General features: G+C 45.3%; 1 protein-coding gene across 2 annotated transcripts in view; it reads left to right on the forward strand.

Annotated features, from left to right (window-relative positions):
- Positions 1–19,832, forward strand: part of ARHGAP26 (Rho GTPase activating protein 26) — a 427,668-nt gene extending 407,836 nt beyond the window's left edge. For both annotated transcript variants that reach the window (XM_047086326.1, XM_047086334.1), the window contains exons 22-23: positions 5,473–5,564; positions 13,938–19,832. In XM_047086326.1, coding sequence (XP_046942282.1) covers positions 5,473–5,564; positions 13,938–14,026 — 181 coding nt within the window. In that variant the 3' untranslated portion in view covers positions 14,027–19,832. The remainder of the gene's footprint in view (positions 1–5,472; positions 5,565–13,937) is intronic.
- Positions 19,833–20,099: the final 267 nt, after the last annotated feature.

Below are 20,099 nucleotides of genomic sequence, written 5' to 3' on the forward strand. Positions count from 1 at the left end.
GGCCTCCTGTTTGGATGGTTCTCAGAATCATGGGCTCTCTGTGCTTTGGTATAAGATAATATCAGAGGGAACAGTGCTGAGACACTTACTGGCCTTTTCTTCCCTTATGTTTATCGGGTAGCATAAGGCAACTTTTATTTGTGGGGTTGGACCATTGGCCATGAGCAGTGACACCTAGCTGCTGAGACCAGAGAAGTGGGAGAGAGACGCAGGTAACACAGAGTAAAGGATGGAGATGGGAAGTGATTGCTCTTTAAATCGTCGAGGGCTGCCTCTTGCCCTCTGCATGCTCCCAGCCTGCTCGGATCTCCATGCCTCATGGACCCTTAGTGTTCATGGGAAGAGGCAATACCTCTTTCTGAGGGTTGATCTAGTTCCTCTTCCCTGGTTTGAGAATATCCAGACTTCATTCTTTATACTTCTCTAGAGAAAAGAAGCTATTTAAATCCAGGAAAAGAATCAGTGAATAAAGATCCTGTAGGATCTCTCTGATATGTAGATCCTAAGCCTATATCTCTCTCAAACTTAGTCTCTGGTTGCAGACAACCAAAATGTAGAGCCTACTTACATAGCGTCATAAGCATTTGGAGCCTTGGCAGTATTTTCTTGTCCATCTTTTTTCTCATATCTGTTTTTTTCCTGGAGGGGTGGGTCCAGCAGAGAGGCTTAAACAATTGACAACACTTAGCCTCACTTTAAAAAAAAAAAAAGAAAACCCATGCTATTTATATATACAGATGTATATATTTATTTTCCTCCATGTACTTGCCAATCTATTATTTCATGCTATCCCCATCTGAGGATGGGAGGAGAAATGGCCTGAAACCTCTTACAGAGAAAGAAAACTAAGGCACAGGGAGGTGACTACGTAGTCACATGACTGGATGAGCACCCATCCAGAGGACTTCTTGTCCTCAACCCAGCACTCTTTCCTCCAAACATACGGGTGCCCCCAAACCTAAGGTTCCATGCGACTCCCAGCCCCGGAGCCTGGCCTGCTGTTCTTGGTTTTCTATCTAGCTTTGCACTGGAAGGTGGGAAGGATAGCTTTTCCATATACTCTTTTACCCTCACCCTGGGAATAAGGTTAAAATTCAGATCATATATTCCTGAAACTTTATTTCCTCATTATTTCTTAGACATATTCTGGGCGCTTGGGGAGACATTAACTTTCTAGGACACGAGATATGGCATGGATCTAACCTTTCTGGTTAGATGCCTGATTGCTCCATGAAGACCTGAACCAGAGCAAACTACAGAGACCTGGGGCAGTCACCTTCCAATATGCCTCCCTACTTATAGGATAGGCCCAGTCACTAGGAGAATATGCTTCCTTCGTTTTGATCAAAGGGGAGTAAAACCTTGAAAACATTGGTCCTTTAAACAGAATGGGCTGGGGGACTCAGGATGATAGAATCATTTGGCTAAAAATGTGGGCATATTCTCTGCTTTAAGAGTGTCCACTTTTTGTGTCTCTGAGTTTCGGGAAACAGCCTGTTGCCTGTCTAGTATCTGTTCCTCTGTACTCCTTGCCATCACCCAACATATTTTCCAGGTATTTTTCTTTAGCTACTCCTCTCCATCTCCCAAAGTATTTCAAGATTGGCAATAGGATCTGCTACCGTGATGTGTTTGGGGTCATGGTTATTCAGCACTGCTCACTCTGGCCACCATTAAAGTAGCACCATCTGGACAATCTTAATCCACAACACTTGAGGAAGCTGCCATTTTGAAAGAGGAAAGGCCGACTAGGGCTTGGAATTGACTGGCACTGAGCTAAGTATGTGTGCCGAGGTGAGCACAGATAGAGACCCTACTGGGAGCTAGCCCATCAGAACTAGCCAAGAGGGTTGAAATCCCCTAGTTGCCATTGCGGTATGCAGCCAAGAAATGGGGGTGTACACCTATCATTCAGGTCCACTGGGGCCTTTCCCCCACACCCACCTCCATAGTGTAAAGCTTCAGATTTCCTTCCCTTGGTAAATAACTACTTAATTAGATGTAATAAGTGGTCCCATGAACTTCTCTTTAATGTCTCCTCTGGAAGTGGCTCCCTCTCCCCTCCACCAGGCATATAATTTGAAGCTCAGGAAGGAAAAGGCCTTTGACAGCACAGCAGAGGAAGGGTACTGGAGGCATATTCCCTTCCCACTTCCCTTTCCTGTCACCCCTACAAAATCTCTAGTGCCTAAACCATAACTTCCACTTACACAGTAGCCTCTGGCAGTTGTGCCTAAATGATCAAGCTATTGCATCCTTCCAGTCTAGCTGGTCCCACCTCCCTGTAGTGTCATCTGATGGAGAGTGGCTTGTCATTTTGCAAGGTTTGCAAGGGCATTTGAGGGAAGCTCCTCTGAGTGCTTTCCTGGCCTTGTGCCATGCTCAGAGGCGAAAATTAAAAATGAACTAGCAGAAGGTTCCAAACTTGTTCATGCCCTTGAAGGCCAGCTGAGGTCTGAAGGGCGCTGTTACAGGAGCAGCTGAACACACCTCAGGCTCTCTGTGTCCAATGTTGAGATGCACCGCAGGGAACGGGGAGCTCAAGAGCCAAAGGTGCTTGGTGGGGAGTTTTTATTTTTTTAGTTAGAGCCAAAGCCTACAAACACAACCTCCTGCCAACTGGATCTGTTTTGGTAGGAACTCTACCTAAAGCAAACTCCTGGGGCTTTTGACAGTGAATATGGCATAGGACACTGGACTGGTTGGGCTGACCAGCTTTTAAAAAGATAAGAGTTGCCCCCTGATAGAGATGCCAGATTTGGCAAATGTTTTGCAAATAAAATGAAAACACAGAATATCCAATTATGTTTGAATTATAGGTAAACAGCAAATGCTGTTTCTTATGATAAGTATGTCCCATGTAGTATTTGGGACATACTTAGACTAAAAAGAGCATTTCCCACTGATCTGAAGTTGTTTTTTAACTGGGTGTCTTATCCTTTATTTGGTGGCCCTAGTCCCAGGGACAGCAGTGGGAGGACATCTCAGGAGAAAAGACCCTCTCCTAAATGGTCAACTGTTAATCTCAGAAAAAAGCAAGGCCCTTTCTTGATCTTTGTTTTTATTTTTAATGGGTTATTGCATTGTCACTTTATTCAGTTCCCAAAGCTTAACATTAGTGGAAAATTTATTCGTTTTGAATAATAATCTTCAGCACAAGACCATTCCCTCTGCTCTCTTCTGCCAGATTACCCCACTTGGCTTCCCTGGTTTGCCTATTTTGTCCCATTCCCTTTATTTAATGAAGTTAATAAGTAACCTCTATGAGAATCCCCTGGAAGAGCCTTGCCTCAGATGATCTTTCCCTTGCCTTTGATTTTCTTGCCCCCAGTCTCTGTTCTTCACCCACCTCCTGTTGCCCTGTCCTTAAGGGATAGTGACTCTGGCTAATGTCAACCGGATTCTCCTTCCACTTCCCTGGCTCTCCTTGCCTGCCAATATGGGGTTTGGGCTGTTTTATCACTTTCTACAACCAGGCAACTCCTCCTCTCAGCTCCCACTGCCTCAAAAACAAAGACCAAAACAAACATTTTTCCCCTCCATGGAAAGTTGCACAATGGATGTTTGGCCCTTGCTGACAATATGCATACTTGGTTCACTTAGATCACAGAATATGCCCCTTGTCCCAGACTCCATTCTGACTTTAATGACAATTATCCCAGAAGAGCTGTTTTCCAGTTGAAACTAATGAATTATGATGGCTCTTCTTTCCTTCATTCCACATAGACCCACTTCATTTTCTCCCCATTTCCCAATTTTCTCCCACCTGGCTGCCATCTCTGGGCTACTAGAAGGCCAGGAAGAAGAACAGTAAACTGTGCCTAGCAACAAATTCTGGATACTCATTTATTCTGATCCTTGTGCACAGCAGACCTTTTAAGCTATCTCCTTCAGTTTTCATGGAGCCAAGACTAGAAGTTCTAGATGCCTGGTCCTAGTGTAGGTGTCCATCCATCCATGGCTCCTCTTTTCCAAAGGGAGGATGGATTTGGTGACTCAGAAGTACCAATTCGGTGATGACCCAAGACCTCTGCCTCTTCTCATGTTGTCTGGGCTTACCTGAGACCAGCCCTTCCTCAGCTAAACCTCATTTGGCCACTAGAAATCAGTGTGCCCCAGGGTGTTTGGCTCCACTGACTCCTGGAGGCTTTCTGTTAGTCAGATGTAGCTAAAGTAAATACTATATCCCTGGAATAGTTGCTTAACCCAGAGGACCTACTTGTTCTTTTGCTATTCTGCCCCGGAGCCCCTAAATGTGCCTCTTCAGAGGTCTTAGAGATAGAAGAGATTACTTTTAGCAAATAAAGAGCTAACTTTGACTGTTAAGTGTCATTTCTATTATGACCCTTGAAAAGTCCATTGATCATTTGGAACTACTGGATATCAAAGCAAAGATTGATAGTTGGTAATAGGATTTATCACTTCTTAAAATTTACTCTTCAGAACACGAATTAGGAATCTGTGGCCCTTTAGTCAAATCCAACCTACCACCTGTTTTTTCTAAGTAAAATTTTGATGGAACGCAGCCATACGAATTCATTTACACAATGTCCATGGCTGTGTTTATGACACAAGGCAAAGCTGAGTAATTGCAACAGAGACCATACAGCCCACAAAGACCAGAATATTTACTGCTAGGCCATTTACAGCAAGAGTTTGCCAACCCCTGTTCTGGAACCGTGGTTCTCAGCTCTCTTGCACACTAGAGTCACTTGAAGAGCTTTTCAAAAATACTGATGACTATATTTATATCTGCAGGTTGGTATAGAATCCAGATATCTGCATTTGTTAAGAGCTTCCCGGTGACTTTGATGCACGTATATATGTCATGTTCCCTCCCCCTTCTTCCTCTCCACACTCCCCACACACGTTCACGTAACTGCTCACACACACACCTTGTCTGTTCCCTGCCCTACCCCGGGGGTCGGGGAGTTCCACCTCTGGAATCCTGCTCCACCAGCCCAATGAGAGAAATAAGTAACATCTGGGAGAGCGAATGTCAACCCATAGCCTAGAGCCGAAAAATGGCTTAGTTAGAATTTCTGCTTTTTGACTCACTGAGCATTGCCAATTTTCAACAAGGTCTTTTGGGAGTGTTCTCCAGAGCAAGTAGGAAGCCCTTTCCCCACCACCCTTTTCCCAAACTACTCCTGCTCCAAAAATGGGTCCCAGCCTGCACTCCCACCACTCAGGTGTCCTGACACCTAGGCAGAGTTTTAACGTGGCACAGAGGTGACCCCACAAGGCGTGTGGTTTCTCAGGGCTTACAGCTTTTCTCTGAATAATTCTCATTTTTCTCTCGTGACCTTTGCAACTCTTCCGCCTCATGTTTTGCCATCTGGCTGTCTTGTCAGGCTGTTGCCACAAGAGATAACTAGGTGGCTTGCAGGGAAGGGGAAGAAGAGAGATTAAATATCTGGGGCTTTCAGATGGTTTAAAAATACTGCTAAATAAACTCCTGTTTTCACACAGCACACCGTTCCGGAAGGCAAAAGCCTTATATGCCTGCAAAGCTGAACATGACTCAGAACTCTCGTTCACAGCAGGCACAGTCTTCGACAATGGTGAGTTTCTCATCCCTTTGCACAGATCTGGGCGGCGGCGGGGAGAGGGGGGAAGCTAATAAATAACTGCAGTTTTCAAAGTTCCTACCTAAAAAAAAAAAATGATAGTCTCATTGAATGGGTAAGACTGAAAAGAAGGGTGTGTGTGTGTGTGTGTGTGTGTGTGTGTGTGTGTGTGTGTGCGCGCGCGCGCGCGCACACGCTCCCTGGGGTCTCTTCCCCAAAATACGCGAGAAGCAGCAGGACTTGCGGAGGCATTGTCAAGAGAGGACAGTGTACTGAAGCCTTCACTTTGACGGAGGCAACCTCATGGAAGTGTTTTGGATGTTAAAAGTGGATTGTACCTGCACAGGACTCAGCCCAGCAACTTGGCAGTGACTTTGAGAGTCTGGGGGCTGTACAGAGGGTAGAAGATAACAGAGCAGAGAACAGGAGTCTTGTAAGTAGTCAGCTCAGGGCAGAGACTGAGGTACAGAATTTCTCATTGGGTTCAGTGGCATTCACCCTCCAGAGGAGGTGAGGCTCATCTCTGAGATGGCAGGGTACCCGGGGATCTCTGTGTCAATGAGCCCTGCTGCAGCCCTGCGTGCCCTCCCCCGAACTGTTGGGAAGTGTAGAGTAGACTCTCTAAGTCACATCTCTCTGCAGACTGCCAGCTGTCCTGCTCAGGTGTCCTGGTGTGAAACTGGATTCGTGGCACCTGCACCGTAGAACTGGGAACTAGTACTTACTCGATGTACCTTTTCCTGGATCTTTTTGTTTGTTTTCTTCCCTAAACCAAGAAAAAGGCGGTATTTTTTTTTTTAAGTGAGTATTGATGCCATGACTTGTCATAACCATTTACCTAAGAGAAAATCATGTTTCTGGGAAAAAGCCAGAGTCTCTGTTATTGCTGAGATTTTTGCCAGATCAACTTCTCCTTTAGGGTTCGTCTTTGTGGATGCTTGGGTGAAAGGGTGTGTTTGTTTTGCCCAAAGGAGGAGCCCAGAGCAGCTGCCTGATTTCAGGAAGTGGACATTTTCTAGGGGTGCCTTCTTGACTTCAGGTGGGGTGGTGGCAAATTTTCTGAGCAAGGCTGAGTGAGTGCAGGTTGCCCAAGCACTCCCCTTCAGGGCTGAGTGCCTCACGTTGGCCTAGATCACACCTCCTGCCACCTGCCTGAGACCTAGAAATACAGGGCAGCCAAGGCCCCCACTGGCGAGCCTGAGCTCTAGATTCAGGCCACCAAAGCACAAGTCCTGGTTTGTGCCTCTGTGACCTGAAGCAGTGACAGCCTCTCTGTGCCTCACTTCTGTCATACCAGGGTAACAGACGGTTGCAGGGAAGAGTGGAGTGGTGCACACATCATATATTTAATACTCAACACATATTAAGCATTCAACACTGTTAGTAGGATGATTGTCATCGTTTCGCCTGTCCTAGGTAAAGGGCCTGCTGTTCTGACAGTTCACAGTGATGTGTTTACCTTTTTCCCTGATATGACCCAGGCCTGGCTCTTGGCTGGGCAGTAGGCACTACACCTTGACTCTCTGAGTCGTGGCTGTCTTTACCAGCCTCACATTCTAAGCCAGAGCAGAGATGGACTCCTGGGGACACCCTTGATGGCATTCACACACGAAGGGACTGCCCCCTCTGTGTGCCCAGCCCCTGCATTCACCGTGGCAGAGATAATAATCAGGCATGGGGGACCGACTGGGGAACAGGCCACAGAGGTCACACTTGGACCTTCTGAGCCAGTAGGGACAGGGGCAAGCTCTTAACTGTATGTGACCTCCTGGGCCCACGTCCTCCTTTATGGTTCCCCAAGCCCAAAAAGCACTGTCCTTAATTAAACCTTTGCTCCATTAACTTTCATCGGGGTGCCTTGCATACCAAAGTATACCAACAGCCATCCCAGCTGCCTGCCTGTCAGCAGCTGGAGTAATCAGGCTGACCTGAGGTGAAGCTGGTCCCCTGAAGGCTGTCCAAAGCCATGTCATTGACAAGCGTGCCTGGTCCAAATAGGCCCCTAGGTAGAATCACAGCTCAGCCATCACATGACACAGATCTCACAACAGACAAACCAGAGCAGGCCGCGTGCACAGGCTTCTGTGTCCTACTCTGTCAGCAGGGGTGGGGCTTCTGCCTGTAGAGGAGCAAGATTTGAGAGATTGCCACATTTACGGGTGAATCCAGAATTTAAAGTCTGTCCTCTAAACTCCAGTTCACTGCTCTTGTGGGCAAGGGACTGCCTTGTTCCTATCAGCCATTCACTGTGACTGCAGAGAGGACCCCTGATCTCAGGGACAGAGTTGGTTTTAACTCTCAAAAGGTATGTGTATGTGTGTGCATCTTGTTTGTGACTCTTTTCTTGAGTGCAGCCTCCTTGTATTTTTTTTTCAAACAACTGTATTGAGATATCCACATACCATATAATTTACCCCTTTAAAATGTGCAATTCCATGGTTTTTTAGTAGATTCAGAGTTGTGCAGCCATCACTACCATCTAATTCCAGAGTATCTTCATTGCCCCGAAAAGAAACCCTGTGCCCTTCAGCAGTCATGCTCCGCATACGCCGTGACCTGCCCCTTTCAGCCCAGGGAACCCCTCATCTCCTTTCTGTCATTATTTATTTGCCTGCTCTGGATATTTCATGTAAACCGAATTATACAGCATGTGGGCTTTTTGTCAGTGGCTGCTTTCACTCAGCATAGTATTTTCAAGGCTCATCCCTGTTGTATGTAGCATACGTCAGGACTTCCTTCCATTTCACTGCTGAGTAATCTTCCCTCCTGTGGTATAACACGTTTTATTTATCCATTTGTCAGTTGATAGCATTTTGATTGTTTCTACTCTTTGGCTGTTAGGAGTAATGCGGCTGTAAACATTTGTGTACTGATCTTTGTGAGGACCTGTGTTTGCTGTTCTCTTGTTGATAGACCTAGGTGGGGGAGGGGCCCCCTAGATCACACAGGTTAATAGCTTCAGGAGCTGCCTGTAAGAGTGTTCTTACAAAGGGATTGTACCATGTCACCTTGCCACCTGCCTCCACCTGACAACATGTGAATCCTCTGTTTAGATTGGTTTGGCTGGTGATATTTATCATGCCCGATTTTTAGAAAACACTGCATATACCCCATTATCCCCCTCCCTTTACGTGGGCATTAGGGGAGAAAAAAAGGTTAGCACGTTAGGCAGAGAGCACTTCCCTTGTTCTGTCTCCTGCTAGTTTCTTGGTGGAGACTTCAGGTAAGAGCCATTTAAGTTGGATGTTCTGTAGCTGTCAGATTGAATCATCAGACCAATTGGAGGGAAGTTTCCTAATGACAGGCTTAGGGAGTTGTGTGTGTGTTGTCTTTCTCAGCATCAAGAAGAAGGGATGAGGAGGAAGAAGAAGGAGGGGCACCCTGAGGGGAAAGTCTGTTGTTTCATAATGATTAATCTCCAAGCCTTTGGGTTCCAGGGGCCTGTGCTGCAAATGTGAGCTGTGCTGTTCAGTCGGCTTTGGGACTTTGTGCAGTGGGGAATGGATGTGCATTACTCGGAAATAACTCCACTGTCAGCCCTTGCCAGCCTACTAGGAAATAGCATTTTTCACCAAGAGCACCTCAGTTAGTAACGAAAGAGAAAGAGAAATAACTCGTGTTCCCAAGAACATTAGTCATTTTATGGCAGTGTGATTAGCGATACCTGGAAAATGCACACGGCATTCACTAAAATTGGGTTCTTGGGACAATTTGATCAAGATTTGAGATGGGCTGGATCCATTCATTGCCAAAGTATGGGATCCAGCATGAGTGCAAGACCCACTCTGGGCTGCCCCAGGTTTCCTTCAGAGACAGAGAGCATCCTCCCAGGGGATCATGGGTTGCTCTACCAGTGGGGTTGTGGGGGAGGGTCCTCAGTGGAGTCTTTTGGACCCCCCGGCCGTGCCTACTGCCAAATCCAAACACAGGCCCAAGCCAACTCTATCTCTCACCCAGCTGTTTCCACCTGCTGCCAACACAGACTTGTCATTTCCACTCTTGCCCCCATAACCCTTCCCTACGCAGCAGCCAGAGCGATGTTTGAAAATCGCATCATGTTATTCTCCTTCACCTATCCCAGTGGCCTCCTGGTCCTCCGAGAATTGCTGATCGGCGTCTCCACGGTCTTGTTCCTGCCGCCTGGCCCTTCCCTTCCTCACTTGATACGCTGCAGCCTCGCACACTTTCCCTATGTTCTCTGCTAGGGTTAGCAAACTATGACCTGCTACTCAAATCCAGCCCACTGCCTGTTTTTGTAAATAAAGTTTTGTTGGAACATAGCTACCCATGCCTTTTTGTCTACATGTTAGCCATGGTGCTACAATTGCAGAATTGAGTAGAGATACACATTTACAGAGTGGTTCTTTGAGAAAAATTTACAGACCACTGTTCTGAAATCATAGCAGGCTTTTCCCGACCTTAGGGCCTTTGTACTTGCACTACCCACTGCCTGGCTAGCTCCTTTAGATCATTTAGGTTTTAGCTTTTTGAGCTCCTTCCCATACCCACATCCCTATCCCAGTCTCTTTCTCCTCCTTCATCACTACCTAAAATTATGTGCTTATTTACTGATACATTGCCCCTTTCCGAGAGCAGAATCTTTTCTGCTTGCTTTGTACCGTGTGCAAGGTCCTAGCTTAGTGTCTGGCACAGGGTGGTGCTTAATAAACACTTGTTACATGAGTAAATATATTCACCTACACAGGGATCTGTGCCTCTTCCAGCCAGTGCTTCTTCCCTTAGGGACAGCCAGCCACTAGAGACCTTAGTCACATGCTTGTTCCTTTTCCACAGTGAGAAAAGGAAAAGGAGAGAGCATGAGTTGTGTATACAGGGGTGTATGGAGCATAGATGGATGAAGCTGAAAATGCTTGGCAGGAAGCACATCCACATCAGGAGCTGCTTGTATTATTTGCTTGCTGGGCTGGAGAGCTGCCGAGCCAGCTCACTGCAGTGCTTCGTGTGTTTATGTGGCACATTGGACACTGGTGTAGTTCAGAAAGTTGGGCATGGGCTCAGTTCAGCTCAATAAGTGCATACGAACACTGTTAATATCCAAAGCTTTGGGCTAGGCAAAAGCAGTAGTGGTTAGACCACAGAGTCTGGGGTCAGATATCCCGGATTCACATCGATCTCCATCATCTGCCAGCTGTGTATTTAGGGGCAAAATGCTTAACGTCTCTGAGCCTCAGTTTCTTATCAGTAAAACGGGGATAATAGCAGAACTGAGTTCACAGTCATTCTGAAGGTGAAAGGAGATGAGGCAGGCAAAGCACTTAGCAAAAGACCCACCACTTGGGATGTACATATGTATGTGTATGTGTATATGTATCATTCTTATCCCCAAAGACCACATTCTCTGGTTGAATTAGAAGCATAACGGGCTTGGTCTCTGGAGTCAAAGAAACTGCGTTCAAATTCTAGTCATACCATTGTGATCCTGCACAAATTAATTTACCTTTCTGACCCTTAATTTTCTCATTTGTGAAATATGGATACCAAGATACAAGCTGGGATCTTTAAGATCAAAGAAATTGACGCATATCCAAACCTCAGCAGCCCATGGCTGCTTCCCAGTCACTATTTCTAGGTGTTAGCTTCTATCATAATTGACAGTCAGAGGGGAGTCATTGAAGAATATTGAGTGATACAGTACAGACTAAAACATCCTAAAAAACTAGTAAAGGAAGCAATGCATAACACATTTGAACAGTGTTAACAGGACCCGTGAATAACGTGTGGAATGTGCTATGAGTATTCCAGGAGTTTGGAGAAAAGAGGGAACAGGTAGACTGGATTCCGTGCTGGTGTTTCTGAAGGAGGTAGGGCTTCAGCAGAGTCGAGAAGTGGGAGGAGGGGAGACAGAAGACAACAGCAGGGCAAAGGGCATCTGATGTTGCTTCCCCTCCTCTATCCATAGGTGAGAATTTGCACTTTCTTATGACCACCCTCATTCCAGAAGCATTTGGGCACAGAAAAGTCATAACCCTTACCTTTCTGTGATTAAGGTAAAAATAACAGATCCCTGGGGGGCACCTGAGTGCCTCAGTCAGTTAAGTGTTTGACTCTTGATCTCAGCTCAGGTCTTGATCTCAGGGTCGTGAGTTGGAGCCCTGCATTGGGCATGAAGCCTACTTTAAAAATAAAATAAAATACATATCCCTGGGCCTCACTCCTAGGGATTCTCTTTCAACAGGTGTGCCACGCGGCCCAGTTTTAATAACCGTGCAGGTGATTTGGATGCACATGGTTTGGTGCCAGGCCTTAATAAGCCCAGCTCAAAGCCCCCAGTGAGTCAGCAGTCTGACCAGAAGGCTTCACTGTCCCTTGTCCTAACTCTTGTTCTTCGGCTTGGAGGGGCCTCCTTTGTCCTCTCTCATTCATCCCTTACTCGGCAAATCCCATTTTTAATGTTTTTAGTTGTTAGCACCTCAGCACCTGAGCTGCATTTGAACAGCTGGCCAGGAAGGGAGAATGTCTGAAAGAGAGAGACTCAATGTATCCAGTGGAATAACCATTCAACTAGGAGCTTTGCTGTAAACTGGGAAGGGTCTTATTTTGGTTTTGTTGTATTTGGTTGGTTGGTTGTTTGGTTGTTCTTTCTAGATCTTTTATTTTGGGGAGGGAGTTTGTCTGTTTGTTTTGCTTTTGAACATTTGAGGTTTTCCAAAGCTTCAGTGGGTATTGAGATCAGGCGCTCACCAAGATTTTACCAGGAGAGAGCCTTGTTGACTCATCCAAATGACTGGTCAAATGATACAGGATCTCCTATTGACAAATTCTGGCTCTCTGCTGAGTGCTGTCTCCATATTGGCTCCTGGCACTGGAGTTTTATTATAATCACTTTATAGGTACAAAAAATTCAAGTGATCTTAATTAACATTGTCAGCTGGATGGCTGGGCAGAAGGCAGTGGTGTTTGGGTGCTAGTATCTTCAGGATAAGTTGAGAGAGCTTCATCGTTGGAGAGACCAGGTTGCTTTTAAGTTGTGTTGTATTCTCCCATGCTCTTCTCTTCCAGACTCCTCTGTGTGGATGTCATGAATCCAAAATACCCTTAGTATTTTTGGTTTATTCCTGAAGCCTACTGATAGGAAATTATGTAAGCATTTTGGAGGCCAACTGATAGATGTTTGACCTTGTCTTTTCCTGAAGAAGCATTCAAGATTACCTTGACACTGACCTTCCTGAAGCCTCAATGTGTGTTCTTTCGCTGCTTGCCCATTGCTTCCTTTGGTTTCTGTTCTTGCTTCTTTTCCTACAAACTGAAACTAAAGTTATGTAGTAGCATTGGGGGCGGAAATGCTTTTCTAAAACAAGCTCAGGAAGTCACTTAATTAGCCTAGGAAGGGAATAGGGGAAAATTCATTCTTTACGAACAATCTCAGAAAATTGGAGTTTTCCTAATACATTAAGAGCAAATGCACTGCCTTTCCCATTAAGAGTGATTTGTATTTTGCCGGTTCACAAGCATGAACACCGTGCCCCTGCCATCTCCAGGTCCCATGATTCCTTCTCTCTTTCTTCCTGCTATTGGACTTTGCAGCCTCAGTTGGATTTTATGTAATCTTTACAGTATCACAGTAGTCTCCATGAAGATGGATTGTGATAGCACAGAAATGGGGTAGATTTCTTGGATATTGAAAAATCAAAGGGACAGAAATTTTGAAAGTTACCAGAGAAAGAGGAAGAAGACAGCCTTGAGTCTTGTATGTAGGAGGGAGGAAAATTCTAGAGAACAGGAAAGAAAAATAAGAAAGGGTATGGGCGGAACAGAGAGGGGGCTATTCAAAGGCTCTAGATTGCCCAAAGAAAGGTGGAGAGATTTGTAGGAAGATTAGAATCAGAGGGTAAGGATTTAAGGGAAAGTAAAATGCATAATTAGGTTAGTGAAATGCATACTAGATACCTTTAAAAATTAGTTCTTAGCATTCCTCCATGGGCACTCCACTTGGGTCATAGGCATTACTGGGTAGATAGATGGGTACATGGATGGATGGATAGATGGATGGATGGTTAGATAAATTTATGGATGGAACACCATAACCGACTTCTAACCTCAAAAGGAAAAATCTGTCACCTCTTAATAGTTTAAGCCAGCAACTTCAGAAAGTCTACGAAACTCCAAAAATTGTATGCAAAATTTTGAATGGCTGTGTCTATTTCCCTTTTTTTTGTTATAGAGAACTTTCAGAATGACCTTTATTGGAACACTTATGTCCCACAAGAAGTTAAGAACCCCTGGTCTAAACAAGTCCTGGAAACATATAACATAACAGGCGACTGCGCTCATTTGTTCTCTCACATGTCCACCACCTCCCCTATCTGTAACGTTTTCTCGCTGTCTCTCTCCCGTCTTCCTGTACAGTTCATCCATCTCAGGAGCCTGGCTGGTTGGAAGGGACTCTGAACGGAAAGACTGGCCTCATCCCTGAGAACTACGTGGAGTTCTTTTAACCGTGGGCCCCAGCAGACCTGCTGAGCTTTCCATGGTATCCATGACAACCGCTGATTGCAGTGTTGGAGGCCGTTTCTCTTTGCCACTGAGAAATTCAGGGTGACTGACTCGGTTACTACCTGTCAACGCAAATGTTTCTGTGAACTCTGGAGCACCCATCCCCATGACCATGGCAGCTGGCATGCGGTGATACTGCAAGGAACAGAAGGAAATCAGCAGTGGAGACCATTTGATTCTGATAACCGAGAGAACAGCTGGCAAAGCCATTCCTCTCCTTTAGCGCCCTAAATAGGGAGGATTCATTTGTTTCAGCAGTCATCCAAACCCCCAACCTTCTGAGAAAGGAAGTAAGAAAGATGTAAGTAGTCCTCAAGAGCATGCAGTGTAGCTTAAGTCTGGCAGGGCTGGGCATTGGCTCTGAGACCCAGGCTGGGCCCATTGCTTCTGTTTACAGTAGACACTCTCTTTACCCCACTCCAAATACTTGAGGCCCACAGTGCTACAGGCAGCTGGGTCTGTCTGTTTGCATGCAGGAGGGAGAGGGGTTACGGCACTGTTTACATAAAATGCAATCTCTCACCATCTCCAGGCAGCCTCGGCCAAGCATCGGCAGAATTCAGCTCAGTCCCCTCTTGCAAGGGGAACACACACACCCCACGTTCCCCCTCCCAAGCTAGGAACTTCTCTGCCACTGAGGGCTGCCATCACCTCGTAACCACGGCAACCCAACCTACTCTGAAACCAAACCAAAAAAATAACACACTTTTTGCATGATATTTTTTTCCCTGCTTTATGGTCATTTTTTGAATGGTTTTCCAACAACCTGAAGCAGAAGGGCAAGGAATTAGAGTGGTCTGCTCGGGGCAGACAGAATGGCAGCTGGGAACTTTTCCCTTTCTGATGAATTTCAGCAGCATCAGGATATATTTGGAGCAAACTCTAGTAACCTCTTGAGATTAAATCACATACAGGTTTAATATTTCTGTTCTTCCATGCTTTATAGCGGGCAGTATACTGCTTCTTCACAGGTGACATCCTCCCTTTGACTTGTTCCATCATGGTCTCCCGTTCCCGTCCCTTCCCCTGCCCTCGCATGCCTGTAGTCCCTCACTGACCAGCCCCGTGGCAGTACCCTGCGCTGCTGAGCACTGGTGCCCTGGTGGCTTTCAGGGGTGATTTCAGGGCTAACCCTGTGGCCTGTAGTTTTAAAGGACATATGTGTTCACTGCCACTCAGAAAAAGGGAATTGTTTCTCAGGCTTTTGAGGCACAAGACTAATAGTATAAGCCATTCTGATTCAGGAGGCATGGAAAGATGGAATGGGTACCTTCTGAGAAAGAGAGTTTCCTGGTCCAGAAGGGGCCGGGTCTTCTGGAAGATTACCTGGGGTGGGAAAGTTGGGCCTGGACATTTCACATTCACTTGGCCTTCAAAGAACAGAGTTCTCAGTGTCTTCTGCATTCGAATGTCCTTGCAAGAGTGACTCTGGGCAGACAGACTCCAAATTGATGGACCGTCAGGCTCCCCAGGAGCCCCTCGGAATGGCAGCATTGTTCCAGAGTGCTCCCCGCTTCTGGAATTCCTGTTTAGGGAAGCTTAAAGAAGAGAAAAACTTGAATTGTGTTGAATTACTGTATCTTTTACTTTTTTTTTTAAAGATAAACTTGTAAATAGAGTGATTTGAAATATTATATGGCAAAGTTTTATATTTGATACTCTTGAAGCTAGTTGCTGTCGCTCCACACGTTTAAGCTCTGGTTGTTATAGAGGTGTGTGTATGAGGGAGCGACCGGGGGCAAGTCATCCCCTCTCTGGCCTTGAGAAAGGAGAAAACATTTCTATACACTCTCTGCTGGCTCTGGTTGGTGGGCATGACTCACTGATGGTGTTCAGTCTTCTTTATGCAAATGTGTTTTTGAGCTTTTCTTGGGCTTTGAATTTGGAGAGAGAAAGAGCATTTTCAGGCAATGAATGTTTCAAAGAACTCTTGCTGGGTAGTATGAAGCAGCTCAGGATTCACATAGGTGGGGCTAGGAGTTAGATTTTGTTTTCCATGTTTCTTCTCAGGTGTATTTCTTGGTACCCCAAGGTGTCAGGACAGAAGGTGTTGGGATAGTTGCATGTTCCTTATATCTAACTCCTCGGAACATCTTTAAGGCTGTATACATGAGGCCGAGCTATTTTGTAAATGTTGTGTGTGTCTTAAGTTCTAGGAAAAACTGGCTTCTTAGGATCTTTGGTCCTCAGTACACTGCTGCTTTCCCTTCCCCTAAATACTTCCCTTCCTGTTCATCTCACATTTCCTGTCACCCCAAAATAAGAGAAAAACTCTACAGAGGGATAGAGATTGCCGTGACAGCTTTAGAGATGGTTTGAAATTTTAGATATGGTGATTCCGTTCATCAGCTCAAGGATTTACACAGTGGTGGTGCAGGACCTCATCCAGCAGCAAGCAAAACGCTACCACTGAATCAGGGAATAAGCACTGAGACTGGATAAGACCAAGAGAGGAGTCAGGAAAGCTCTCACTGCAAACCCAAGAAGAAAGAGAATCCACAAACCGGCTCCACATACTCCCTGCAGACCTTGGACAGCTCAAGGGTCTGTTCAGCGGGGCCTGAGGGGACAAGCCTACTCTGTGCCACTGTGCGTCCTAAATAGAAAGAGCTCAAAATATTGTTGTTAACATATTTGTCATTTCGAATTGTCACCTGCCACACTGGAACCTTAACTAGAGCTAACCTAGGGGAGCAGGAGGCCCAGGCCCTGATTTGAGGAGCTCCTCGCTAAAGCATCGCTGTCGACACTTGGCCCCAGCTCGACTGCTTGGAAGCTTGTCCCTCCCTCCTCAATTGGCCCTGATCTGAAGCTGGAGGGAAATGGAGCTGTTGCCAACCTGCATTTTTCAGTAGACCCCTTCCCAGCTTCCCTGTAGCCATGCTGGGCATGTGACAGATGGCTGCTCTCCTTCCTTTCCCCAGCCAGGCTCACCTCCTCCCCATTTGCTACAGAACTGGAGAAACCTTTCAGAATATGAGCCAACAAATAGGGAAGGAATTGGAAGACCAAAAATAGATTTTACCTTCTCTATCATCTCTGCCCCCCGGCCCCTAATTCTGCTGAATAGGGAACTTGAGGGCAGATGAGAAGAATGAACTAGGTACCGGAGTGGAGGACTATGGACCAAGATCCCCGAGCTCTCCGAGGAACCTTGTGTTTCTTTTGTAAGGCCCTGGTATGAGGCATCCAGAGCCTGAATCTTTTCTTGGGCATATGAGCAGTCTGTCCCTCCTCCTTTGGGTACTCAAGGAATTCCATGGCTGCAGAAGGCCATGCTGTGAAAGAAGTAGTTTCAAATCCCTGCCCCTAAGCGAGTAAATTCTTGACTTGCTCAAGACTGATGATATTCTCTTCTGTTTTCAAAAATCAGTGTATAGAGATGGACCCTGCATAGCACAGCCTTCCTTAATATCCTATAATTGGAGCCAGTTTTTCACTTAATGTTTGAGTATTTCTACAGCCATTATGTGTTTACCTCTGCCAGACCAAACAAATTCAGTGTAATTCTAGTTTATCTCCTTTTGCTGAGTGCTCTTTTGGATGGAGAGGCAAAGAGAAAGAAAATAAGCCATCAAGTATTGGCAGATTGGCGTTAGCAGGACAGAGCCATGCTAGTGACAAGATCATTTCAGGCATTTCCAGGACTCCAGGGTTGCACGTGCATTCCTGTAGCTCAGAGGGAAATCCTTCTATGACCTAGGTCTCCTGACAACAGCAACTCCAGTCACTCCAGAAGTTCCGTCTTGACTACAGAGACTGCCAAAGCACCCATGGTTGAAGGGTAGGGAGACAGAAATAATTGGCTAAAGGTAATTTGATCCCTTATTCGTGACTATTTACTGGCACCTTTCATTCTCTGGCTTCTGTTGCCAAAACCAAGTTGGGACCAACAGTTTTACAGACACAGGAGTCCCAGGTACAGCAGTGGCCACCATGGTACCCACAGCATGTTGCAGTGCAGAATGTTTGATGAGCAACCGTATTACCCAAGTAGGTAGCCACCACTGAAGAAACCAAATAGCTCCCTGACTTAAAAAGGAATGTCCTGGGTATTCTGTTCCGAGTTACCTGTCATTTTCTGGCAAACTTGATGGTAATCAGTTACCTAGACAACCCTGCCCCACATGTCTTTTAAGTCAACTGGGTGTCCTCTGACACACCCTTTGCTGGTGTTTAAAAAATGTATCCTGTGTTCAAATGCGTTTGGCAGCCACGCTGATCTGCTGGGTGCTGAACCACTTCTCTGTAATTGTAGCATCAAAATGACACCAGCAGAGCAATGAACCTTGCACAATCCTACAGCATGCCTGAGACAAGACTCCGACAAGTAATAATTAGCTTTTTTCCTTTCGCCGCCTACGGTCCTTGTGTAACTGAAGAACTTCTCACAGCACAGGGAGAGACCCATGTAGAGAATCCAGATGTCCTTCAGAGCCACCAGCCCTTGCTCACATGTGGTCTCCCGATGGAAGCACTTGTATTCTTGGGTGAAAAGGTATTGGATGTGAAGTAGTGCCGGGAGCAGACAGAAAGTAAAAGGTGAACCACGTTGAAGATCTTAGGATTGTTTTTACAAGAAATAAATATAGTTCTTAATAGGGAAAAATACATCACAGAGGAAGTTTGCAGCTAATACTTTCATAAAAGTTTTCCAGGACACTACAAGACGGAAACGTCTTTCAAGAAGGTGGAATACTGTAGGGAGCAAAGGCTTGGCACAGTCCCAGTCCCATATAAGAAGAGCAGTTAGTAGTATATGAAAATTCTCTTGAGCGTAGTCAGAACCAGAGTATTGATAATCAAAATGTCAAATTTACCTGGAGCAGTCCCGGAGAGGTCAAGACATTGTACATCCCTTTCTACAAAATTGTCCTGACAGACACCTACAGACAGCTACCTTGGGTATCCGGAAGCCAGGGTCAACCTTATACCTGTGAAAAGAAGTTCCTCTGTTGATTCTAAAGCATCTGCGTATTAGTATGTGTTTGTGTATGTAAAGCACACATCTACATAGGCAAAGATCCAGACTCTTCCATAAGCTGGCATTTGCTGAGCCTTTGGAGCCTTTAAGAGTTAGAAGTTGGGAGTTAGAGAAACGGCAGGCTGTTGACTATAAAAATGACAAAAGATGTAAATTAAGTGCCATTTTAAAACTTCGTATTTATCAGATGGTTACTATCTACAGCTATATCCCTTATTCACTTATTAAAAGTCGTGTTGAAAAACAGATCAAACTCCTAAACCTGTAGTCGCTAATACTAGGCTAGCGCTCACAAGCACTCTCAAAGACATTTTGTCCATATTTTGGAGAAGAAACTGTTTGCATGTTTAACTCATAATTTAGGCTACCTTTGAGTATACTGCAAAGTGCTGTGTGATATAATATCAATAAAATACTTAAAAGTGGCACTTTAAATTTTTTTAAACCGTAAATAATGCACTGTTTTAAACTTCAGTTCAGTATTGAATATTGACTGCTGTGTTAAATCCAATTCTGTCATTAAAAAGTAATTTGTGACTAGACTAGAACTTGTTCCCTGTCATTAGTAATAATAGTCTTGCCATGTTGAGGCTTTTTGAAAAATGTGCTTTTGCGTCACTAAGGCTATCTATAAAGACAATACGGTTCCTGTCGAGTGGCCTCTGAAACTTGGCTTTCTTTCATTTGCTTGGTTTATGTGACAATCCTTATGAAACGAGTGGAAGTATGATTTTTGAATTAAATGACTTTTCCATTTGGTGGCACGTTTGTTTCTGGAGTTTCTCATAAAGTTTTGGCATGATACGTATTTTCGTGTTTCTTCAAGTAAGAGTGTGAAGACCTGCTCACAGGTCCCAGGTCTGAGCTCCTGCGGTTTACTGGTAATAACTACAGTGCTGATTTTTGACCTGCTTTGGGGAGCTCTATTTCCTTTAGGAAAGGTCTAATGCTAGTGAACTTGAGGAGGAACTGTTAAGCATGTTGAACAAATTAAGCCCCAACAAGTCATCTTCCACTTAACATTTTTTAAT

Source organism: Lynx rufus, unplaced genomic scaffold (genome assembly GCF_022079265.1).
Source record: "Lynx rufus isolate CCGP_SWC_20201006 ecotype Redwood Valley unplaced genomic scaffold, mLynRuf1.p SCAF_1, whole genome shotgun sequence".
Classification (NCBI taxonomy): domain Eukaryota; kingdom Metazoa; phylum Chordata; class Mammalia; order Carnivora; family Felidae; genus Lynx; species Lynx rufus.